Source organism: Danio aesculapii, chromosome 1, assembly GCF_903798145.1.
Source record: "Danio aesculapii chromosome 1, fDanAes4.1, whole genome shotgun sequence".
Lineage (NCBI taxonomy): Eukaryota > Metazoa > Chordata > Actinopteri > Cypriniformes > Danionidae > Danio > Danio aesculapii.
In genome coordinates this window covers 6,613,774-6,640,826 of record NC_079435.1, presented here as the reverse complement: position 1 = coordinate 6,640,826, position 27,053 = coordinate 6,613,774, and the positions used below count along the sequence as shown (strand labels likewise).

Sequence of the window (27,053 nt, the reverse complement as noted above, 5' to 3'; positions counted from 1 at the left end):
CATCCGTATATGAGAAAGATTTTAAACGGTTTTAGGATCAGCTGCAGAGGAGCGCATGCGCATTCCTGTGATGACGCTTATTATGTGCGCGCCTGACTTCAGTGAGCGCGCGGTAAACGGCTTTTCTCGATTTCACATCGCATTTCGTCGCTTCTGAGCGGTTTCTGGCGGTTGTAAACGGACTGTGGACCGGGTATGTTTTCTCCCCCGCGGCACACCGGGCTCAGGCCGCAGACAGGCGCCCCGAACCGGCGGACGGAGGAGTGTGAGCGTCGTTCAGCCCGGACTGCTGTTTTCTCCGCGCCGCTCCGCTGTCACAGCACGGTAAAAACACAGTAAACACTCTGAATTAACACTGACATGCGTGTGTTTTAGATATATACATGATGATGATGATAATAATTTAATAATATATATCCTGGGACTGAAGAATATCATAATTAAGTGTTATTAACATTTGATTATTTAGCCATGGTAATTTTTCCAGTAAATTTAATCTTAAATCAATTACATTTTTATATTAGTATTAATTTTAGATACTTGTATGACATGTTATATTCATTGTATTATATTAATATAAATAATTGTAGTAGTAATAATATACCATTTATTTTAGACCCATATACAGAATAACAACTGTCACCACTTGGCATTCATATTATTTTGTCTGGATTATGAATTATTATGTCTGTGTAAATGTAATGTATGTTTTATTCTTTAAACTACTATTGACATTTCTTCCAAATTTGAAATAAAAACAATTATAGTTGTGCAAAATGACAATAAAGTGACATCCTTTAATGTTTAGACAACGAAATACAATGTTTAAAATTTTGAAGTTTGAGTTAATATACCAATATTTGCTTGAATAATCTGATTTTTAAGTGACAACAAGTGAAAACATTTCTTATTCTTACAAATTGGCATTTTCTGGGGGGGAAAAGGGATTAAAATGACAATATATTGATTTGAAAATCAGAAGAAACAAAGACATTTACAGAATAAAGCCAATATTAATATTTAGCTCAATCTAATACCTAGTAAACCAAGTCTTTGATTGATTAAACATACATATTTTACTTCTAAAATATTAAATAAAATAATATAATAAATAAAAATATATAATAAAATAATATATTTTTTACAGTAATTATTAATCAATATAACTTGATTAGTTATTCCAAATTCATTCATTTATTTCTTTCGGCTTAGTCCCTTTATTCATCATTGGGTTGCCACAGTGGAATGAACCATCAACTATTCCGGTATATGTTTTACACAGTGGATGCCCCTTCAGCTGAAAGCCAGTACTGCGAAACACCCATACACCTTCATTCACACACACACACACACACACACACACATACATACACTACGGCCAATTTAGTTTATTCAGTTCCCCTATATAGCGCATGTGTTTGGTCTGTGGGGGAAACCGGAGCACCCGGAGGAAACCCACGCCAATGCGGGGAGAACATGCAAACTCCACACAGAAATGCCAGCTGACCCAGCCGGGACTCAAACCAACAACATTCTGCTGTGAGGCGACTGTGCTAACCACTGAGCCACTGTGTCGCCCTTAAATAATAAATAAAATAATATTTTTTACAATAATTATTGATCAGTATAACTTGAAGAATTTAAGTTGCCTAATTATTCCAAGTTACATTTTAAATTAAATTTTTTGCTAATTATATATGCAATTGTTTTGATTTTCTCCCTTGCAGATCTACTCCCACGCGAGTTCAGAGTCATGCCGTCGTCGAATCTTATAATTTTGATGTGCAGACTTTTGGATCGTCTCTACCTGTTAAGGTCATGGAGGCGCTGACCATGGCTGATGGTGACAATCTTTGTTTGTATAGATTTTGGCTGTATTTTAGAGCCGATCCAGTGTGTATATAATGGTCTGAAATCCTCTAAATGTTTATTTCTTTCAGTGGATGATCAGATCTCGGTAAAGGTGGACGCGTCTGGTTGGGCTTGGATGGTTTGTGGGGAGCGGCTGATTGTGTGGAAAGTATCTCAGACGTCTGTGGCGAAGGTCAGAAAAGCGGGCACATTTCCTATACATTTTTTTCCTTCTGGAGAAAGTCTTATTTGTTTTATTTTGGCTAGAATAAAAGTAGTTTAATTTTTAAAAGCCATTTTAAGGTCAATATTATTAGCCCACTTAAGCAATATTTGTATTTGATTGTCTAAAAAACAAACCATCATTATACAATAACTTGCCTAATTACACTACCTCGCTTAATTAACCTAGTTAAGCCTTTAAATGTCACTTTAAGCTGAATACTAGCATGTTAAAAAATATTTAGTAAATTATTATTTACTGTCATCATGGCAAAGATAAAATAAATCAGTTATTAGAAATGAGTTATTAAAACTATTATGTTTAGAAATGTGTTAATCTTCTCCCATTAAACAGAAATTGTAGAAAATAATACAGGGAGGGCTAATAATTCTGACTTTAACTGTACTTACTTTTTCTTCACAAAACAGTACATGTTTTTAGGACTTAGAATAAGTAGGTGAATTGGGATGCAGTATATAATTACAATTTGAGTGTTGTTCTGCAAACATTGTGCTGTTTTATTTTGTTGCTCAGCTGTCGGTGTGTAAGGACCTCCAGCTGCCACCCAGTGAGTTTGCATACAGTGCTGATCTGGTCTCCATCAGTTCCTCCGGGCCGCTTGATCTGGCTCCCATTCAGGTGAGATGCTGCATATGAACATCAGAGGAGATTTCAGAACTGCAAATGTGCTTTTAATTGTAGCAAAATTGTACACCACAAAACAGGGAACAATCAACATTGCAGGGCACATTTACCATTGAAATAATAAAATAAAAAGATTCTTCTAAGAAACAACAACAGCAACAAGGAGCAGTACAAAAGATATAGACCCTTTTCACACTCCCGGGTTTCTCGGTAGCTGAAGTCATTATAGTTGGGAAAACTTTGAGCGGGGATGAATGGGGAAAATACAACAACTCATTTTACTTATTTGCTCAAATAATAATAAAAGAAAAACGCCACGATGATTTTATAAAGACATTCAGAAAAAGGAAAAATTTGTGTGAGACTGATGACGGCAGGCAGAGGAGAGAATAACATCAAATTTGCTGACCTGTCCCATAAACTCTGTATTAGAAACACCACGCACAATCAGTAGTTTGTTTGTTGTAATTTGAAGCAAAGATGATAATGCATAAATAAATACATATAAATGTTCATAAGTTGTTTTTTTAAAATGAAAATATTAAAAACTTTAAAGGATTTAAGATGCTGATGACAGTTAAACGCGTCATAACAGGCTTGTGAAAAGGGTCCATTCATCAAAATAAAAAATATATATAATATAATAATAAATATTTTGAAATTGAAGTACAAATGCTTCAGTTTTCTGAGCCTACCTCAGAACAAAAACACTTAAAAGAGATGCAAATGTGTTTTTCACAGTCTATCAGTGCTTTGGCCGTGTCTCCTGATGGTCTGGTTCGCTTCTGGCCCAGTCTGGCGCATGAAGGGTCTTACACTGAGATCTCTCTGGACCTGAGTGGACACTTGTCCAACTATGTGGCCGCTGTTAAGGTAAAAACCAGACATTTTCTCTTTGCAAATTAAGAAGCATTTTATTCTGTGGGTAATTTATTTGATATTTAGTTCACTCTTTTGAAAAGAGTTTTAGTAATGTTAATAAATAAATAATTTAGCACTAAATACAAATTTCATGGGTGCTTTGTCATCATAGGAATACATTTTCAAAATATATATTTCAATGTACATTTTAATTGTAATAATTAATATAATATATAATTTCATTATAAAAATTTATTTATGAAATCTAAAATAAATGTAAACCTTGAAAATAAATAAAATTATTTCATTAGTTCATTCTGATCTGACAAAAAGTTTTGTTAAATGACATTTGTCAAATACTGAGTCTAAGTCTAATAAAACATTTGTCCCGTTATCCCATTTGACCAGTCGTTAATATACTCAAATGAGAGAATTGACACTCTCTTAACTGTTTTTATTTATTTTTTGGTCAAAAAATGTAGCTGTAGTTAAAAAGATTTTTTTTTAAATATATGTATGTCTTTTTTCTTCCAAAGCATTGAACATTATTGTGCCTTAAAATGTAATTGTGCATATGATGTCTATATACTTACCTTTTAAAGGGCTGAAAAAGGCGTTTATATACGTTTTTCATTCTGGGACTGTTGTCTTGCTCATTCAGGGTGGGAGTTTCATCGTGTCTTCGTACCGTGGTCATCTGCTCCGGCTCTCTGCAGATTCCTCTGGGAAGCTGCACCACAGGCCTGTCCAGCAGGGTCAGGGGATGCTGTCGGGCATCGGCCGCAGGGTTTCCAGCCTCTTTGGGATCCGTGGCCAACCAGCCGACCTCTCTGTCAGTATTAGTGCTTCCTGTAAAACAGGGTTCCCACAGAATTTCTGAGATATCAAGGAATAACCATTGTGTACTGTTCAAACTGACTACCTTTTCATTATGTTCATGGCTGTTTTTTGCCCCTTTGATTTCCATTATAAGCACATTTTTTTGATCGCCAAGACATAATCGCGTGTAATCATTCATTGTTGATTGTTGTTGATCCATTCCTGTCATTTTTACTGTTTTACTGTTAGAAGGTCAATTTCAGAACAGTGTAAAATTGAAACTCTTGAATCTGCATTGGTTAGTATTTGACTCTTAGTGTTAATTTTTTGACACTGTGTTGGTGTTAAAAAGTGTTAAAATTAACACTTTGTGGGTAGTTCCCAAATATGCACTTTTAGAGTGTTGAAATGAACTCTTGGTGTTAATTTTCAGATTTTACTGTCTATATTTCCCTCATCAGGTGTACAGTGTGCTGTGGGTGAAGGCCTTCAGCTGTCTATACTCCCTCAGCTCATGTGGTCTCAGTAAATGGGAGGTGGACGAGAACAGCGAGACGCAGGTTTTGAGCTGGAGCACCAATCAGATCATCACCGACAGCATTACAGACGCCATCTGGGTCAGACATGTTTGCTGCAAGATTATAGAATTAAATGTGCTTTTTTTATTTATTTAAATGGGTAGTTCACTCAAATTACTCGTCTTCAGGCCACTGGGTAATGTACGTGACTTTTGTTATTATTCAGTTACAAGTCAATTCAAGCTTTACTGTCGTTCCGCTACATGTGTGGGCATACTGAGGAACGAAATGCCGTGTCTCGCAGGATAACGGTGCTACATAAATTAATCATAAATACAAACACAACACTGGACATAAGAGCTATTTTAAAAACCTATGCATAACTAACATATACTATAAGATAAAATGTTCTATAAGATAAGATTCAAAACGTTTTATCCAATAAGTATAAGTCACTTACATCTTCAGTGGCCTCAGGGTGAGTAAATTAATTGTGGTTTCATTTTTGGCTCAACCATTTCTTTGATATGACACAGAATCTAGCATTCTTACATAGATACGTTTTTAAAATCCAAGTATAATTGATTTAAATAGCAAAAAAATGGTCCAAACAGTTACTTTTTTCCCTACCTGAACTCTGACCTTTGGATTATTTACAGTTGAAGTCAAAAATATTAGCCCCCCTGTTTATTCTTTTTCCCAATTTCTGTTTAATGGAGAGAAGATTTTTTTTCAACACATTTGTAAACATAATAGTTTTAATAACTAATTTCTAATCACTGATTTATTTTATCTTTGCCATGATGACAGTAAATAATATTTGACTAGATATTTTTCAAGACACTTCTATACAGCTTAAAGTGACATTTAAAGTCTTAACTAGGTTAATTAGGTTAACTAGGCAGGTTAGGGTAATTAGGCAAGTTATTGTATAACGATGTTTGTTCTGTAGATTATTGAAAAATATATAGCTTAAGGGGGCTAATGATATTGACCTTAAATGGTTTTAAATAAAATTAAAAACAATTAAGACTTTCTCCAGAAGAAAAAATATTATCAGACATACTGTGAAAATTTTCTTGCTCTGTTAAACATAATTTGGGAAATATTAAAAAAAAAAATAATAAATTAAAAGGGGGGGGCGAATAATTCTGACTTAAACTGTATGTATATTTTTTACTGAAGCACCCCAAATGTACTGTTTGCATTTATTATATAAAGTTTTTATTTATGTGCATTAGTATAGAAATGTTTGAGGCTGTTGTAGGATTGTTTTTTCAAAAGTCTTTACAAATGAAGATATTTTAATCATCGATTTCTTTCTGGCCATTGAAAGTGTAATCACGCAAATCTCTAATGCTTCATAACATTCATAAAAAATGTTCATCAAGCTCATATTTAATTCTGTTTATCACATAAAGTGTCCAAAGACATTTATATGTTCATTCATTCATTTTCCTTCGGCTTAGTCCCTTATTCATCAGGGTCGCCACAGCGGAATGAACCGCCACTTATCCAGCATATGTTTTACACAGTGGATGCCCTTCCAGCTGCAACCCAGTTCTGGGAAACAACCATGCACACTCATTCCACCCATACACTACGACCAACATAGTTTATTCAATTCACCATATAGTGCATGTGTTTGGACTGGGGGAAACCCACACAACACTGGGAGAACATGCAAACTTCATACAAAAATGTCAACTGACCCAACCAAGACTCAAACCAGCGACCTTCTTGCTGTAAGGTGACAGTGCTAACCACTGAGCCACAGTGTTTTGACTAAATGGACAGAAATCTCCCAGGTTAGATTGGTGAACAGTGTTGTCGTTGTGTTGAACAGGAATATAAGTGATTTTTACAGTGAACTAACCTTTTTCATTTATTTTGTGTGATATCCTTCATTGGTCCTCTAGGATTCAGAAAGTAACTACTCGGAGATCAAGAAAGGAGTGAACGTCTTGTATCTGGACATGCAGCACAGCAAGTGAGTGTGTAATAATGATGCTAAATAATCATGTTCGGTTTATGCTGTAATGCATATACAGTAATGGCTCATACTTGCGCTGTGTGTTTCTCCAGCGCGGGGCTGGTGGTGCTAGCAGCCGCCTGGTATCCGGGCGATACTCCATGCGTGGCGTATTTCTGTCTGGTCACGCTTGCAGAAAGCATAGTGCCGTCCCCAGACCTGCTCACAGTGGAGGTCACCAAATACAACCCACCATTCCAGGTACACCACTGTAATTTTAGTTTTTATACATTTATATTTGGCAGATGCTTCCATTTAAAGACGGGAGGTTTATTTATATAGCACATTTGATGCTTATTTACTTATTCATTGATTTATTTACTTTATTATGCATTAATCACTTCTATAAGGGGTTTGAATAAATTTGTGTGGCAGCAGTGAGTGAATATAACCAGCTTCTAATGGTAAACATGTATTAATTCTACTTTTTATGATCATACTTAATTAAAAAATCTCTCCCTCATTAGCATAAACAGCCCTGAGTGAGAAGCAGCCATCAACCATTAGAGTTTTGAAACTACCACTATGCTGACACGCAGGCATTTGTAGCCACACCTCTTTTTGAAAAGGGGGCTAGGAGCACAATCTCATTTGCATTTAAAGCGACAATAACCAAAAATGCACAATTTGGATCAAATTAAAAGAGGCACTTCAAGGAGTTATTTGTGTGTTATTTTGAGCTGAAACGCATACACACTCTTGGGACACCAGAGACTTATTAGCATCTTGTAAAAATGGCATAATAGGTTCCCATTATATATTTATAATGTGCATATATAAATACACACATTAATATATTTGAGAAAATGTTTATTTATATTTAGATATAAAATATATATGTATGTGATACAAATTATATCTAAATTTAAATATCTATATAACAAAATAGTTTTGTTTTGATGCATGTGTATCACATAATCCATAATAAATATATATATACACACATATATCAAAACAAGCTTTTGTTTATGAATGCGATTAATCGTGAATAATCTTTGCCCAGCACTATTATTTTTAAATAAAATGTAATTATTGGAAATCAGTTATTGGTCATATAACCTCACAAATTATTGTATCGATATCAGTTATAAAAAAAAATCAGCTGCCACTACATTAAGTGGCTTTAACTAATATGTACGTACACTGAAATTATTAATTCGTTACAATGTACTTATTGCATAAATGCATGTTTTTACATTGTACTAATACATGCATGTTATTATATCTGTAAATAATTTCTGTCATTGCATTTCTAATCACACTGTTAAACATCCCTTACACCTTAATCCTACCCATACCACCAATCGTGTCCCTAGTCTTGCTTGTATCCCATCTCAATAGCACCAGCAGTGTTCTTCAATACATTATGAACACATTAAGTACATTGTATTTACAAGTTGATAAGTACAGAGTAGTTAAGGCCACTTAATATAAAGGGAGACCAAAAATCAAGATGGCTCAATTGTGCTCTGTTTTTCTCTGTCAGAGCGAGGAGGAGCTGCTGAAGACACGTCTGTGTTGCCCGATCCATCGAGTCCAGCTGCGTATCTCTATAATGAGGAGCTGGTGTTCGCCTGCAGCACCGGTGCTGGACGCGGAGGACTCGCTGAGGAGAAAATCCTCTTCAGCTCTCCAGGTTTGACCCTCAGCTGCTCCTGTGTTTATTATTAGTGCTTTGTCTCTCTATATTTTTAGATCTAAACTTGAGACACATTTTTATTCTATTGCTTTCACAATCTTCAGTGGTGTATTGAGTTGTTAAAGGGATAGTTCACCCAATTTTTGTAGTGTAACCATTGAGTTCCATAGTAGGAACAAAAATACTATGGAAGTCAATGGTTAAAGGTTTCCAACATTTTTCAAAATATCTTCTTTGTGATTTAATAGAAGAAAGAATCTTGTAAAGGTTAAAATGAGTAAAGGTGAGTAAATGATGACAGAATTTTCATTTTTAGGTGAACTGTCCCTTTAAATAGTTCTTTAAGTCTGTAGACTGCAGGTCAAGTTTGGAATAATTAGGCTGTTTTAATGTTTAATTTCTCTGGTGTTCTCTAAGGATGCATTTATTAATAATAAAAGCAATGTCTATGTGAATATATATTTAAAATGTAGTTTATTCCTGTAATTCAAAGCTGAATTTTAGTAAATGATGATACATTTGTCATTTTGGGTGAACTATCCCTTTAAAACTGTTATTTTATTACTGCTTTCATTGTTATTTTTACTCATATTTTTGGATTGTATTGGTTTTGTTTGATCAGTACAAGCTGAAGATAAATATGCTTTATAAATAACTCCACTTACTGTAGCTGTTGTGTGTGTTTCAGGTGACCGTGTGCGTGGCGGTGGGGTCTGCTCTGCTCTGCCGGTATTTTTCTCACAGAACAGTGGACTGGTTGCTGTTTTAGCCAGAGAAACTGCTTCTCTTCTCCCTGAGACCATGGAGGACTCGCTCTGCACTTCAGTGGCTGGACCAGGACCTGAGGTCTGTAAAATATACTGACATCGCATACATATACAATGGTCGGACAAAATTAACTGACCACTTTAAAAGCGTACATTTTTGATATATAATTATGTGTTTTGAGTAAAATTTGAACTAAAATTTCTTTCACATTTTAAAATTAAATATAGCATGTATTATTCTTGTGGCGAAAGTCTTTGTTTTTTTTTTGTTTTTGGCTGGAAATAAAAAAGATTATTTAAAAGAATAAAAAATGCTACGGTTAATATTATTAGCCTCCTTAAGAAACCACTGTTAAATGAATCTAGTATTTAATCTAGTTAAGCCCCTAGTTAAATGAATACTAGCATCTTGTAAAATAAGCTACTATTAAAACTACTATATATAAATATGTGTTGAAGAAATGTTCTCTCCATTTAAACAATGCTTGGAAAGTATTAAAAAAATTTTTAGACAAATATTAACATTTTAATCAAACCCATACCTCATAAAAGCACTAATCCAGACAAACTGAGAATTAGAAAAGCACAAACTAATTAAACAAATACGCTGTGGTAAAATTGAGTTTTTCTGTTCATTACATATGATTTATTGCCAATTAATAATAATTATTGCTCCAGCATGAGACCTGTTTTAATTTGACTGCTAATTTGGCTTTGATTTTATATGAACGTTCAAACAAATGAATTATATTGACTGTTATTTTGGATTTAATGTTGGTCATTGATACTGTTTTACCTCTATTTAATTAACGAACATATTTCTTTTTTTTTTTTAGGGTACTCCATTAGAGACGCCACCCAAAATTGACATGGTGGCCCAGGAGGACAAAACCAGACTTCTGAAGCAAGCATTCCTGCAGTTCTGCCGGTCAGTTCTGCTCTCTGCTTACATTTTAAACACTAGTAGACATTATATCTATACTGAAAGCACATTTTTAATGAAGAATCTAAGTTGTTTATCATGCGTTGGACTAAAAAAAATCCGTTTTTAAATTTGTTTATTGTATTATTTCTTATTGAATTATGAAGTTTTTGTTGTTATTGGTCACACTTTACAATAAGGTTTCAATAATTAGTGTATTTACTAACAAAGAAACTAAGTGTGAACAATACTTGTAGAGCGTTTATTAATCATAGTTCAATATTTACTAATGGATTACTACAATCCAATTCATGCTTGTTAACATTAGTTATTGCACTGTGAGTTTGCATGAACTAAGAATCAACTAACATAAGTATTGTAATAATGTATTTTCATTATTTGTTTATGTTAGTGAATGCATTATTGGTAACACTAGTTTAGGTCACTACTAATATACACTACTAATGAGCTGTTTATTAATAGTTAGTAAGGTAGTAGTTGGGTTTAGGTTTTGGGTAGTATTAGGCATCTAGAATAAGATCATACTTTATAACTGTTAATATCTTTATAATAGGCAGGTAAGAAGCTAGTAGTCAATAGCATGAATTGTGACCTGAACTAAAGTGTTAGCCAATTGTCTATTACAACCTATTGTAAAGTGTTACCTTGTTGTTGTTATTATTATGTAATCTGTGTCTATCTATATTGATCTTGCTATGGAATAGGCATAACTTGGAGATGTGGCAATAAATAAACAAACAAATATGCTCTGTTTGTGTTTGTTGTGAGGTCAATAACTCACTGATGATGATGATGGTGTTTAATCTGCAGTCATGATCTGGTCGGAGCTCAGAGTATGGTGGATGAGCTTTTCCCCAGTGATGGAGAAGGATCTGCTGATCTGGATACTGTGGTCACTCAGATTGATCTGGATCTGGTGGATGATTATCCTGCATGTGACCCTCGCTGGGCCGAGTCTGTTCCTGACGGTGAGACATGAGCACACAATTAAATTTTGTTTTGGCCTGATTAATTAGATCTTCCAAAGCTTGAAATCATCCTAAATTCATGCACATAAATAAAGGAAAAATTCAGGCTGCGAAATAAGAAGGCAAGGCAAGTTTATTTCTATAATACATTTCACACACCGTGGCAATTCAAAGTGCTTTACATAAACAGGAATAAAAGAGACAAGTATAAGAAAAAATAAAAACAAATAATACAAAAACAGATTAAAATGTGTTAAAACAGGTTATAAAAGAATGAAAAAGAAAAGAAAGACACAATAGTGCGATCTGTCGGACGTAGCACAGTGCTCATGCAGTAGTATGATTATTGTGTATATTTTAAAAATATATGTACTATGAGACGTCTGTTAGTTATAATATCATTAGTACTATAAATACTACTAGTAATAATTTCCATATATAGAGTGATGTGAATGGCAATGCAAAATTATTATCTGGAAAATGTCAGTATAAATGCTATTATTATTCATTCATTACTTTTCGGCTTAGTCCCTTTATTAATCCGGGGTCGCCACAGCGGAATGAACCGCCAACTTATCCAGCACGTTTTACGCAGCGGATGCCCTTCCAGCTACAACCCATCTCTGGGAAACATCCACACACACTCACTCACACTCATACACTACAGACAATTTAGCTTACCTAATTCACCTATACTGCATGTCTTTGGACTGTGGGGAAAACCGTAGCACCTGGAGGAAACCCACACGAACGCAGGGAGAACATGCCAACTCCACACAAAAACGCCAACTGACCCAGCCGAGGCTCGAACCAGTGACCTTCTTGCTGTGAGGCGACAGCACAACCTACTGCGCCACTGCATCGCCACTTAATAATTAACTACAAATAAATGTGTTATAATTCTCTCAGATGATAATAATAATAATGTTAATTATTGTTTAATTGACAAAATAAGTTATTTGGCTAAAGTCTATAAGTAATATGTAAATACAATATCTATACAAAAAATAATCATACTTTTTTGTGGTTTTAATTATTTATTTCTAACAATTTATCAGTTTTTGTGTGTAAATTGTGTAGTTTCTAGTCAAAATACATCTGGAGGACAGTTTTTGATTCGATTTGCTTACAATATCCTAATCCTCTCCTAGTAAAACTTAGGCCTGGGTTCCCAGACAGGGCTTAGAACAGGCCAGGCTTAATAACTAATTAGGATATTTGAGTAATTTTTATAAATGTGCCTTAAATCATTTCTGGTGTCCATCTTGAGACAAAACAAAGGCACTGATATATTTTCAGATCAGTCAGTGCAGGTTTATTTCAGTTAAAACAGCTCAGAACTGCATTTTAGTTTGGTACTAGGCTTAAGCAGGGGAAATGTTAAATTCAATGGTTAAAGTTGTTCAATTTGGTCAGTTTTTTACACGATTGTGCATGTTTTGTCCTGTAGAGGGCGCTGGATTCACACTGACGTCCTTGATCCTTCTCCATCAGTTGGAGGATAAGATGAAGGCTCACCGCTGCCTCATGGACTTCCTGCTACAGGTTCTTCAATCAGCATTTTAGCATTGATATCGCAATGTGCACAGTCACAATAGTCACATGAAAAGAATTTAATCTGAATTATAGTTGACCAGGAGCTGCAGAATTGCATTTATTAAAGTATTTATACGGAATTTATATGAGTTCTGCAACAAAAAAATGTCTTGCATAGAATTTTTATCTTGTTTTTAGTCCAAATATCTACATTTCAAAGCTAAAACTATTGTTTTCTTTTACTTCCTCCACTGGCAGATAATTTTACTTATTTCACGGAAAATCTCTTACTTGTTTTACTTGTTTAAGGAAAACAAAACAATATTTTACTTGATATAAGAATATGTAGATATTTGGACAAGAAACGAGACAAAGCAAAGTAAGAAAAGCATTTTTCACATTGTGATAATTCAATTTCTGCATCTGAATACTGTTAGACTCCCCAGAAAACTGGCAAATAGAGCTATTCAACCCATCTTAAAAAAAAACTATTCATATCTGAAAATTTATTGCTGAAAAATAAAATATAGATATTAGATTTTTCCATTATCGTGCAGCCCTCTTCATTCTTCAGACGCTGTCCAGTAATGTGCTTTTCTGTATTACTTTCTATATAGACAGGCCTTCTAGACCGTCTCGCTTCCACAAAGGTGCGCTCGTGCTCAATGGCACACGACCTGCTGCTCTGCGAACATGCGGAGAAGCTCTCGGCCGCCATCGTGCTGAAGAACCATCATGCCAAACATCCCGAACTGGTGAACACAGCCATCCAGACGGCATTGAAGAAGAACAGCACAGACACTCCGACCAACCTGACGCCAGCGGATGTGTTCTTCAGAGAGGTGAGAGACTATGGTTGTGTCTCAATATGTGTCCTTCTTGCATCCTTAATGGATGAGCAGTGAGCAGAATAATGACAGCTCTTTGTACTCAATTATTTTTAAAACACTTGACTAAAAGTTTTACTCTTATAATTTACGCGAAGCATTATGGGACGCAGGAAAGAGGTGGATGTTTCTCTGTGATTCATCTCCTGTTTGTGTCTGCAGGTGTCTCAGATCTCCTCCATCTTCGAGTGTCTGCTGGATGAGGAGGAAAAAGCTTTGAAAGAGCATCTGGACGCGGCTCGGTGGGGCTCGGTGGTGCTCAGCGTTAATGACATCATCAAGGTGTGCAGCACGTTTTCACCTGTTTATTAATTTAATGCACTTTAATCAACAATCCAGTCGTTTTGTTCTTTGTTAGGGAGAATAGGTTTTGCTATACTACACTAAGCTGAGTTTGGAAACTGGGATAATCTTATCAGGATTTGTTGCAGCTAGAATAAAAAATAAACGTTATGAATGTCTTTATTCTCATTTACTATCAATTGAATACGTTAAATAATACATTAAATACATTTACCAATACAATAATATTTATTTATTTATTTGTTATTATTATTTTCCTTTTTCTGGGAATAACAACTCTGCATATTAATTTTAATCATTAATTATTTTGCCATTTGCGTTACGATATTATTTAAGTTAATGAGAAATTATACACTTTACATCAGGGGTGTCAAACTCATTTTAGCTCAGAGGCCACATAGAGGAAAATCTATTCTCAAGTGGGCCGTATTGGTAAAATCATGGTGTGTATGTGTGTGTGTATATATATATATATATATATATGCAGGGCTCAAAATTGCGACCGTTTTGGTCGCATATGCGCCCGAAATTTTATCTATGCGACCTCAAAATGTATTTGGGAGCATTTGTGCGAGTGCATAAAATTGTTGCATGCGACTGGTTTTCACTGCAAAATGTTCACTGCATGCGCGGATTCAGGAGACATTCACGCAGAATGCATCTTTGCACTTAAAACGCAGCGCTGAGGATCAGTTTAAAACTGTTTTGCTGCAGTAAACAAAGCCCGCAATGCCTGCCCCACCTTCGCGCTCTTCATATTGGCCCACTGCTCTAGAACTCACTGCAAATGGATTGGTTAATATCAGCTGTCAATCACTCAGTCAATGCAGAGGAGAGCAACAACCGCTAAAATGTCACGCGCTGAAGATGAGAATGAAAACAACATGACAGATTTTGTTTTAGAAACCACCTAAAGCTACAAATAATGGCACATCTGATTATTGATCATGTGGTGAATGTTAATCCACCATCTACACCAGGGGTGTCCAAACTCGGTCCTGGAGGGCCGGTGTCCTGCAGATTTTAGCTCCAACTTGCCTCAACACACCTGCACGGATGTTTCTAGAAAGCCTAGTAAGTGCTTGATTAGCTAGCCTAGGTGTGTCTGATTGGGGTTGGAACTAAACTTTGCAGGACACTGGCCCTCCAGGACCGAGCTTGGACATGCCTGATCTACACTTTTCCAAGAGTGGATAAAAGACTTCCAGTGGCTTCAAGTCCGCTATGATAATAACTAAAGCATTCACTGTAAAGTCTGTGGGACGGAATTTTCAGGTAACTGTTTGGAGAGGTTCTGTTTAATCCTTCGTGCAAGTGGAAGCTATGTAAAATTTAACACCACGTACACTATCGCAAAAGGGCTTGCACTGACTAAGATTAACCTAATATTGCAGCTCATATAATATTGCAGCTCATATTTTCCTCACTCATGCATATATATTTTTTGCTTGTCAGTTTTTAATGGTGTTGATTTCAAATGCAATAAATCTGTTATATAAAACTTGTAGTAATGGTGCTCAATTGGCTGGTGCGCCTAAATTTTTAAAGTTAGGAGCACCAGTGCTACCATGCAAAAAGGTTATTTCGAGCCCTGTAAATAACTTAACAACAACTTCAGATTGTTTTCTTTGTTTTAATAAGATCAATATAAAACATAAAGCTGGAGCCGGAGGACAACACTATCTCACCGCAATTCACAAGTTTTGACTTAGTGGCTAATTCCTACGATCTCATTTTTACGATTTATTATCAATTGCTTATCCACCAATGACGGTTTGGTTTAGGTGTGTGGTTGCAATTGCTACTGCGCCATCCAGTGGACACAATTGGAACAGCACTTTCTTTTATTCAAAAATTGCAGCTCATATCTATACTTTACAGAATCATCTTGCGGGCTGGATTAAACCCGTATGCAGGCCTGATCCGTATGTTTGACACCCCTGCGTTACATTATATAACAATTGAGAAAATGTAAAACATGGGTGTAATAATGTCCCATTGTCATTCAGCATAACATATATATATATTTTATGTAAACATTAAGCATATTTATGTTATAACTTGTACCAAATATCTAAAATAATCAGTAATCACACTAAATAATAAACTATTAAAAGTAATTTCAGTCAATTATCAAATCTCAATCTTAATAATTTTAAGCCATAATTTTAAATTCATGAGGCCTGAAAGAATGCTGTGCATTTTCTGTGAGTTTTTCAAATATATTCAAAATTTACTAATTATTTAGGATATTTTAATTGGTAAACTATACAAAATTAATATAATATAAAAAAAACATTTCAATCAATTATTTAAAAAATGTGTTATTTAAAGATCTTGTCACATCTTTGTCTTAAAATGCCTTAATGCTAATATACCTGGGCATTAAAGACTTAATTTAAATTCATGAGGTCTAAAAGAACTTTTTGCGTCTTCCTTGTCTGTGAGTTTGTTAAAATATTCATTCTCTTTTTTTTAATGTGGTAGGATATGCTTCAAGCAGCAGCGCAATACAGAGAGACCAAAGCATCTCTGTACAGAGCGCCTGAAAGCTGCAGCCCTGAGCCAGAGTACATCCCGTGGACAGGTACTTCTGAACACCCTCCATGCCGTTTCTCTGACCACAAGAGCAATGTATACAGTTCAAGTCAGAATTATTAAAATATTAGGAATTTTTCACAGTATGTCTGATCATATTTTTTCTTCTGGAGAAATTCTTATTTGTTTTATTTCGGCTAGAATAAAAGCAGTTTTTAAAAGCCATTTTAAGGTCAATATTATTAGCCCTCTTAAGCAATATTTGTTTTTGACCGTCTACAGAACAAATCATCATTATACAATGATTTGCCCTAACTTTACCCTAATTAACCTAGTTAAACCTTTAAATGTCACTTTAAGCTGTATAGAAGTGTCTTGAAAAATATCAAGTCAAATATTATTTACTGTCATCATGACAAAGATAAAATAAATCAGTTATTAGAAATGAGTTATTAAAACTATCATGTTTAGAAATGTGTTGAAAAAAAATCTCTCTGTTAAACAGAAACTGGGGAAATAATTATATGGGGGGCTAATAATTCTGACTTTAATTGTACCTCAGTATAGACTTCATATTTTATCCCTTCAGCTTCTGGAGGAGTCGGTGGAGTTCGGAGCATCATCTCTCGGCAGCACGAGCTAATCCTGCGGGCGGCGTATCCTCACGCAGACGCGGAGCTGCGTAGTGTCCTCTGTGAGCAGCTGGTGGCGCTGTTGGACTCTCTGCTGAGTGGCTACGTGGCTCAGCTGACGTCTCTGAGGCGCGGCGGACAGCAGGAGCGATATGACACTCTGGAAAACGAGTACACGCAGAAACGCTCAGAGCTGCTTAAGCCGCTCCGTGAGTTCACATGGCTGATTCATAAACACTTTCACATGAAAATAAACCTGATTATTTTTTCAGTACTTTACCACCCTGTCCTGAAGGCCTCAGATGATTAATCATTTCATTGCGATCCTTGGATTGGTTCTTAAATTTATGGAATGTGTTGCAATTCTCTGTAATTGATTCCGAGCTTAGTTTTGAAAGCTAAGTAAGCTAGTTTTGAAGTAATTATGGAATTTTAGGCTAGTTTTGAACAGCAAACGGAGCTCTAGGCTAGTTTTGAACAACAAACGGTGCTCTGGGCTAGTTTTGAACAGCAGATGGTGCTCTAGGCTAGTTTTGAACAACAAACGGTGCTCTAGGCTAGTTTTGAGCAGCAGATGGTGCTCTAGGCTAGTTTTGAACAACAAACGGTGCTCTAGGCTAGTTTTGAACATCAGACGGCGCTCTAGGCTAGTTTTGAGCAGCAGATGGTGCTCTAGGCTAGTTTTGAACAACAAACGGTGCTCTAGGCTAGTTTTGAGCAGCAGATGGTGCTTTAGGCTAGTTTTGAACAGCAGATGGCGCTCTAGGCTAGTTTTGAACAGCAGATGGCGCTCTAGGCTAGTTTTGAACAGCAGATGGAGCTCTAGGCTAGTTGAGCAGCAGATGGCGTTTTAGACTAGATTTCAACAGCAGATGGCGCTCTAGCCAAACTAGTTTTAAACAGCAGATGGCGCTCTAGCCAAACTTGTTTTAAACAGCAGATGGCGCTCTAGGCTAGTTTTGAACATCAGACCGTGCTCTAGGCTAGTTTTGAACATCAGACAGTGCTCTAGGCTAGTTTTGAACAGCAAACAGTGCTCTAGGCTAGTTTTGAACAGCAGATGGCGCTCTAGGCTAGTTTTGAACAGCAGACTGCTATTTAGGCTAGTTTTGAAGAGCAGATGGTGCTCTAGGCTAGTTTTAAACCTCAGACGACGCTCTAGGCTAGTTTTGAACATCAGACAGTGCTCTAGGCTAGTTTTGAATGTCAGATATCACTCTAGGCTAGTTTTCAAAAGCAGATGGTACTCTGGCCAGGCTGGTTTTTAACAGCAGATGGCGCTCTAGCCAGACTAGTTTTAAACTGCAGATGGCGCTCTAGGCTAGTTATGAACAGCAGATGGTGCCGTAGGCTAGTTTTGCACAGCAGACAGCGTTCTAGGTTAGTTTTCAACAGCGATGATACTCTAAGCTAGTTTTGAACAGCAGATAGCGCTCTGGGTTAGTTTTGAACAGTAGACAGCTCTAGGCTAGTTTAACAGCAGATGGCGCTCTAGCCAGACTAGTTTTAAACAGCAAATGGTGCTCTAGGGTAGTTTTTAATAGCAGATGACAAGAACACAGTGTAGTATGTCTGTATGAGTCATGTTCTGTAAACAAGAGTTTGACTGTTTGTAAAGCACACGGTGCCATCTGTTGGTTAAAACTAAGCTCAGAATACATTTAACAGAGAAACACAATGTATTCAGAAAATCCTAAAGTTCATGCAGAATAATTTCTTGAATTGTGATGAATGGATTTCTGCTTGTCCGAGTCGGCAAAATGACCTGAATGTATGCGTGTTGTGTTTGTGTCGAGCAGTGGAGTTGGGTCAGCATCAGTGGGTTGCAGCGCTGGCAGAAAAATACTGTGATTTTGATATACTGGTGCAGTTATGTGAAAGAACGGATAACCAGAGTCGACTGCAGCAGTACATGGTCAAATTCGCTGATCAGGTGACTAAACAAACTGCGCATCAACACCAAACGCCAGCACATGCCACTGTGCAGACTGAGGTCAATAATTATCATTTTATTTATCAGGGATGCATTCATTTTATTTTAAAGTGAGAGTGACAACATTTATCATTTAATTTATTTTGAACTTTTTACTTCTCTAAGGCTGCATTTACACTGCCACTGTTCAAGTGACTCAATTCCGAATTTTCTATTTATTTTTTCTCCCTTGTGGCACAGATTGGATATGGCTCATGTACGTGTAAGCAGGAACAAATCGCGTGGATTCCGATCAGATTCAGGCCTTGTTTATATGTGGAAATTTATCCGATTTGAATCCGATCTGTGTTCTCGTGTCTGCAGTGTAAGCAGGCAGATCGTATTTTCACCTGTCAAAGCGAGTCGCACATCATTAAAAACCGTAGCGAATGAAGTCAAGTCTGACGCTTTCATTTCAGAACAGACTTCAGAGTCCCAAACCTTAAATCTCCTACACGAGGACTAAAACAGCTTTTATATTGTCATATAGCACAGGTATGTTAACGAGAGCGAGAGAGCGCAATGTCAGCGCCCGCTCTTCTTTTCCGGGTCATTGTGCCTTTGCCGTGTGATGTGTAAATGCAGACGATCGGATACGAGTCACTTTTAAAAGATGATGTAAGCAGGTCATCAAAAAAAATACAGTCACAAAATCGGAATTGACCATCAAGATCTGCAGTGTAAATGCAGCCTAAGACGCATATATCAAAAAGTGTATCATAGTTTGCACAAAATAATGAAACACATTTTTTTTCAATATTAAAAATGATCAGAAATAGTTTTAAGCCATCAAATCACAGTATTTCTAAAGGATCATGTAACACTGAAATAATCCAATTGTAATAATGCTTCAATGTTATTGTTTTCTCTATTTTATGTTAAGTAAATGCATAAATGCCTAGTGTGCAGAAGAGACTCCTATAAATCATATTCACTCCAAATATTTAAACTAGTGAATTATCAGCTGATGCATCTGGAAAATAGTTTTTAAGTTCTGTAGAAGAAATAAATTAAATGTAAAAACAAAGCAAGCAAACACTTTAACATTTTTGTATTATAGTCCTATTTGAGTTATTCTACTTGTATGAAATGTCGTTACTCACAGCCCTTTCTGTTTCCTGTAGAACTTTGCTGACTTCCTGTTCCGCTGGTACATGGAGAAAGGCAAGAGAGGAAAGCTGCTCTCTCAGCCAATGGCAACACACCAACAGCTGGCCAGCTTCCTGCAGGCTCACGATCACCTCAGCTGGCTGCACGACATACATGTGCAGGATTACCAGAGAGTAAATACACCAACAAATGCATGCATTTTATATCAGTGTGTGTGTGTGTGTGTCCTGTTGCAAAATGTGGCAAAAGGTACTACAAAACAGTAATAATTCGATAAGTGTTTACATATCTGTACTGCACTTCTATAATGCCACTTAAATAGGCACACTCCCCATGTCTTAATTCCTTTACTCTTTAGTTCAATTATAACTTATGACAAGTCGGATTAAGGTAATCGGAAATCGCTGTTTACATGGTCGACTCTTAATCAGAGTATTGTCTTAATCGGAGTATTGGTGTCAATGTAAACATACTCAATGTCTTGTTCTCTTCATGACAGGCCCATCGTACTCTATATAATCAGGCCAACATGGAGACCAGATACTTCAGCAAGAAGAAGACCCTGCTGGCCCTCAGCAAACTCACGGCTCTGGCGTCGGACATGTCTGAACCCGTACTCTGCAAACAGCTCAGTGGTCAGCAGTGCGCTTTTATGAGAGCTACTGGCATACCAAAATGCTTCTTTGTACAAGATCTAATATATACCACACAAATCTTTAATTATATACCATGTTGTAAATGCCCCGTTTAAGTAACAGTTTTTATGTGTCTCTTTAAATTCAAATGAGCCACTCTTCCCCGCCCCCTTTTTTGAAGAAGGTGGAGTCTTTACAGCTAGTGCCTCAGTTACTCTGGGAAAAAAAACAAGCAAACTAGTATTACTTGTAACTTCAAGATCACTTTAATACTTAAACAGTAACATTACTAGAGCTGTGGTGAAAATTAATTTCAACAGTCAAAACTGTTACAGAACTGATTTCTCATTGTCAAAATGCATTGCTATTTTTTTTTTTTAATCGATTCTGAGCTTAGTTTTCATCAGCAGACCATGCTTTGGGCTAGTTTTGTTCAGGAGACCGTCCTCTAGGCCAGTGTTTCCCAACCCTGTTCCTGAAGGCACACCAACAGTACATATTTTCAAGCTCTCCCTAATCAAACACACCTAAATCAACTCAGCAGAACATTAGAAAAGATCCCAAAACCTGACACGAATGGGTCAGATAAGGGAGACGTACAATATATGTACTGTTGGTGTGCCTCCAGGAACCGGGTTGGGAAACACTGCTCTAGGCTACTTTTGAACAGCAGATGGCGCTCTAAACAAGTTTTAAACAGCAGATGGCGCTCTAGGGTAGTTTTGAACAGCAGATGGTGCTCTAGGCTAGTTTTGAACAGCAGATGGCGCTCTTGGCTAGTTTTGAACAGCAGATGGCGCTCTAGGCTAGTTTTGAACAGCAGATGGCACTCTTGGCTAGTTTTGAACAGCAGATGGTGCTCTAGGCTAGTTTTGAACATCACATGGCGCTCTAGGCTAGTTTTGAACATCAGATGACGCTCTAGGCTAGTTTTGAACAGCAGATGGCGCTCTAGGCTAGTTTTAAACAGCAGATGGTGCTCTAGGCTAGTTTTGAACATCACATGACTAGGCTAGTTTTGACCAGCAGACGGCGCTCTAGGCTAGTTTTGAACATCAGACGGCGCTCTAGGGTAGTTTTGAACAGCAGATGGTGCTCTAGGCTATTTTTGAACATCAGATGACTAGGCTAGTTTTGAACAGCAGATGGTGCTCTAGGCTAGTTTTGAACAGCAGATGGCGCTCTTGGCTAGTTTTGAACAGCAGATGACTAGGCTAGTTTTGAACAGCAGATGGCGCTCTAGGCTAGTTTTGAACAGCAGATGACTAGGCTAGTTTTGAACAGCAGATGGTGCTCTAGGCTAGTTTTGAACAGCAGATGACTAGGCTAGTTTTGAACAGCAGATGGTGCTCTAGGCTAGTTTTGAACAGCAGATGGCGCTCTTGGCTAGTTTTGAACAGCAGATGACTAGGCTAGTTTTGAACAGCAGATGGCGCTCTTGGCTAGTTTTGAACAGCAGATGGCGCTCTAGGCTAGTTTTGAACATCAGATGGCGCTCAGGGCTAGTTTTGAAAAGCAGACGGCGCTCTAGGCTAGTTTTGAACAGCAGACGGCACTCTAGGCTAGTTTTGAACAGCAGATGGCACTCTAGGCTAGTTTTGAACAGCAGACAGAGCTCTAGGCTAGTTTTGAACTGAGTCTTATGTCACAAGATTAATGTAAACAGTTCACTATGGACACTCCTGTAATTCATTTAAATCTTTCCTAGCTTTATTCACAATTATTTTAGGTTCAAGTGGTATTTGTATGGAATTGGAAGTTTGTAAAGCATACAGCACCATCTAAACACAGAATTAATTTAAGAGTAAATAGCAATGCATATAAATACAAAATTAAACAAAAGTGCTTCAGAGGCAGATAAAGATAAGTAACGAAATCATAAGTCTGTGGCACTCAAAAACAAAGTGAAAAAATGAAAAAGGCTTTATTATCATGGCAATTAATTATAAAACAGCACCTACACATTTTCGGCAAAATTGCCTTCATCAGGGTTGAATAGCAATGCATTTTAAAAATCACAGATATCGATTTCTCAAATGATTTAGCTCTTAACATTACACACAAGGAAAGTTGAGTGTAAAAAAGCATAATTGGACTAATTAAAAATTACTTTTAAAACTATTACTTCCATCTTTTTAAGTTATAAGCCTTTTAATTCAATGTATGTCAACAAAATGAGGAGCAAATGATGCAGCTTGTAGCATTTATTTTATCCTCTGGCAGACAGACAGACAGACAGACAGACAGTATGTACCAGTATCAGCTTGTCTGGTCTGACAATTAGCACAAATCAAATCTGACCTCCATATTCCTCAGATAATCTCCTGAGCCACCAAATATTTAATCCACGAAAAAAAGAATAATAATTTACTGAATTATAATTGTTGTTGTGATGTAGACATAGTGGAGCAGGAGAGGTTTCTCCTTCACCAGGAGACTCTTCCCAAACAGCTGCTGGAGGAGAAGCAGCTGAACCCAGACAGCATGCCCTTACTGAGCCCTCAACACCTCATTAGTGTGAGTAAACATCTGAAATAATGCAGCTTCTACATTCTTCTGAGTTTCTTGCTCATTTTGCTTACTTTGTCTCTCCAGCTGTACATCTGCGATGAGAATCGTGGAGCCAACGAGTACGACTTCAAGAAAGCTCTCGATCTGCTGGAGTACTTTAAGGCGGTATCTGAAAATAATGGACAATGTTTAATGTTTTAATTAAATAGTTTAATAACTAAGGCCTTGTGTCTATTATGTATAAAAACAGTCTGAGCAAATGTGTTTTCAGCTACATCTGGAATTTTAAACACCATGTCAAAAACGCATATTTAAAAGGGTGGTTCACCCAAAATTGAAGATTCTGTCGTTATCTACTCATGCTTCAAACATTTATGAGTTTATTTCGTCTGTTGAACACTATAGTAGATATTCTGAAGAATGTTGGAAACCTGTAACCATTTACATTCATTTGTTTTTCTACTATTGGAGTCGATAGTTACAGGTTTTCAGCATTCTTTGAAATATCTTCTTTTGTGTTCAACAGAATAAGGAAACCTATAAAGGTTTGCAACCACTAAATTAACCAGTAAATTTACATTTTTGAGTGAACTATCCCTTTAATACCTTTTGTGTTGGCTTAAACCTTTTCAGACGTTTAAAATAACTTTGGAAAGCTTGAAGTTGGGTATCTCTACTCAGAGAAGTCAATAAAAGCATATTTGGCTCATTGTTAGCTGACATGATTAGCATATTTTACTATGTTGATAGCAAGATTTAGCACAGCATTATTGTTTCCATTCTGATGGTTTTATCATAGTTAGCATATTTCTTGCCCGTTTTAGCAAGTTGCTAACATGTTTAAACACATTAGGTGCATCCCATTTAACCAAAGGAAAATGCATTTTAAATAGTGGATGATGCACTTAAAAAATTAAGGCACTTCATGCAATATACAATATGAAATACAACTATAGTAGACCATGAATGACAAAAGAACCATACACAATGGTTTTGAAGTTCATCCACCAGATGGTTGAGTTCAGAATGCATAAACATAATTTATCTTGTATTAGCACGTTGCTGGAATGTTTTAGCATATTGATAATCAGTGATTTTAAATCTTCAAAACTTTCCTAGAGATGTATGTTACTGATGTGTATTCATCTTCTGTAGAAGGACGGCGTTGATGTTGATGCTCTTAAGCGAGAGATCTTCTGTAAAGCCTTGAAGAAAGATTGGAAGGAGAGGTGAGCATCATAAAAATGAGGATTACATGATGCTTTATTTTACATGATGCTGTAATATTGATTGATTGATTGATTTGATTTGATTGATTGATTGATTTGATTGCTTGCAGCTGGTCCTCTTCTGATGGTAATGATGATCCTCTAGAAGCGGCCAGAGACAGCACTTTTGTCAAGATCCTACAGAAACTCATACAAGAACGTATGAGGATTTTTATGAGTATGAGAATTTATGGTTTAAATGGTTCAGGGCAGATCTTAAGTATAAAATATAGACTCCAAAAGCTTGAACTGCCTGCATCAACACTTGCAGAGAGTTAGTGTTAGTAATAGGAGAAATGAATCCTTTTAAAGCTTCCAACAATTGGATTAACTTCTTCACAAAGAGATTTGTTGGTGGCACGGTCACCTCACAGCAAGAAGGTCACTGGTTTGAGTCCCGGCTGGGCCAGTTGGCATTTCTGTGTGGAGTTGGCATGTTCTCCCCATGTTGGTGTGGGTTTCCTCCAGATGCTCCGGTTTCCCCCACAGTCCAAACACATGCGATATAGATGAATTGAATAAACTAAATTGGCCATAGTGTATTAGTGTGTGTGTGTGTGTGAATGTGCGTATGGGTGTTTCCCAGTACTGGGTTACAGTTGGAAGGGCATCTACTGTGTAAAACATATGCGGAATAGTTGGTGGTTCATTCCGCTATGGAAACCTCTGATAAATCAGAGACTAAGCTGAAGGAAAATGAAAGAATGAACAAAATGATTTGCAGTTTTGAAGCATTTGAGATGCCACGTGCTCGGGACACCTAGTGGTCAAAACAATGTAAATGTGACAACGTTAAAGTACAACACTGCAAATGTTAAATAGAAATTTCACTATCATCTATTATCATTAAATATGAAGTGTCTATGTAATATGCATTATTTTAGATTTTTTAAATTATATTTATTATTATTTTTATATATATTTTTAAAAAGTTATTACAATTTTTTATTAAACAGACTATTAACCAAATATTATTTATTTATTTTTTAAACCAACATAACCTGTTTAGTGATTTACCACTAGAGGGCGATCTACATGAACACACGTGAGTCATGTAAATTGTATGTCGTTACACAGATCGCCCCCTAATGGAGAACTTTGAAACATTACGAAACCATAATGACATATCGAAACCCTGTTTACTGAACTCACATGACTTTACTAATTTAATACGTGCTCCAAACCACGGATTTAGAAGATTCATAAAGGTTTCGAAGTTTCATAACTAGTGTGTTACTGTGCAAAATCTCCATATATACATATAGTGTGTTTTGTGTCTGCACACAGATGATTCTCTGCAGACCTACCTGCCAGACGTGAAGGATCTACTGCAGGAAGAGGAGCTGGACAGTCTCAAATCAAAGCCGTATTTTGAGTTCCTCCTGCGAGCCATTTACGAGCACTACCTTAATGTGCAGATGTGATGTTTGTTTCCTTGTTAATATGCCAACTTTTTGTACTGTTTCATAAAAAAGACAATTACATGATCCAACTCTTGACGTTTGTGAATAAACTGTATTTCTGTATTTGATGGCTGATTGTTTTCTTCAAGACTTTGATAGACTAATGTTGATGCCGACCAAATGGTGGGCTTTATAGTGTTTAAGGGATAGTTTCAATAAAATTTTAATTCTGTCACTTCTCCTCCACTTATATTTTAGCATTGATATATTTACCATAGGGTGGCTCAGTGGTTAGCACTGTCACCTCACAGCAAGAAGGTCGCTGGTTCGAGCTCGGCTGGGTCAGCTGGCATTTCTGTGTGGAGTTTGCATGTTCTCCTCCTGTTGGTGTGGGTTTACTTCGGGTGCTCCGGTTTCCCCCACAGTCCAAACACATGCACTATAGGTGAATTGAATTGAACTAAATTGGCCGTAGTGTATGTGTAAATGAGTGTGTATGGATGTTTCCCAGTAATGAGTTGCAGCTGGAAGGGCATCCGCTGTGTAAAACATGCTGGAATAGTTGGTGGTTCATTCCGCTGTGGAGACCCCTGAATGAACAAATGAATGTTTACTATAGAAACATTACAAAATGTCTTCATGAGTTATTTCTACTTAATATTTGAATGATGTATGGCATAAAAGATCAATACAATGACTATTGCCAAAGATATATCTGAAACTTAAATGGTCCCATTTAGCATTTTCTTTAAACATTTTACAATAAGGTTTCATGGAAGATTAGTTAACAATATTCGTCAGTGTAGTAATAAATGAACAATAATCAAATTAATTAATATGTATAAAAACAATATTTAGACTTTGAGTGAATGTTTTTTTCCTGGAGTAAAATAAATATTTTCATTTTATATTAAATGACATTTTTCAGTTTCAAACTGTGGGAAAAAAAGTCAAAACTGCGAGGGTAAGATTTAATTTGTATAACAATAAAC

General features: G+C 36.5%; 1 protein-coding gene across 1 annotated transcript; it reads left to right on the top strand.

Moving 5' to 3' along the window:
* The first annotated feature begins 9 nt into the window (after positions 1-9).
* nup133 (nucleoporin 133) lies at positions 10-26,184 on the top strand. The gene is given in 28 exon segments (XM_056456454.1): positions 10-67; positions 159-324; positions 1,728-1,843; positions 1,941-2,044; positions 2,609-2,713; positions 3,461-3,592; positions 4,242-4,412; positions 4,861-5,016; positions 6,837-6,907; positions 7,003-7,150; positions 8,436-8,460; positions 8,463-8,585; positions 9,277-9,434; positions 10,192-10,283; positions 11,109-11,266; positions 12,717-12,811; positions 13,420-13,644; positions 13,852-13,971; positions 16,480-16,579; positions 17,120-17,371; positions 18,962-19,095; positions 20,259-20,417; positions 20,744-20,879; positions 23,278-23,396; positions 23,475-23,555; positions 24,546-24,619; positions 24,730-24,818; positions 25,946-26,184. Coding segments are annotated over 28 exon segments (3,504 nt in total). The 3' UTR covers positions 26,083-26,184.
* The last annotated feature ends 869 nt before the right edge of the window (positions 26,185-27,053 follow it).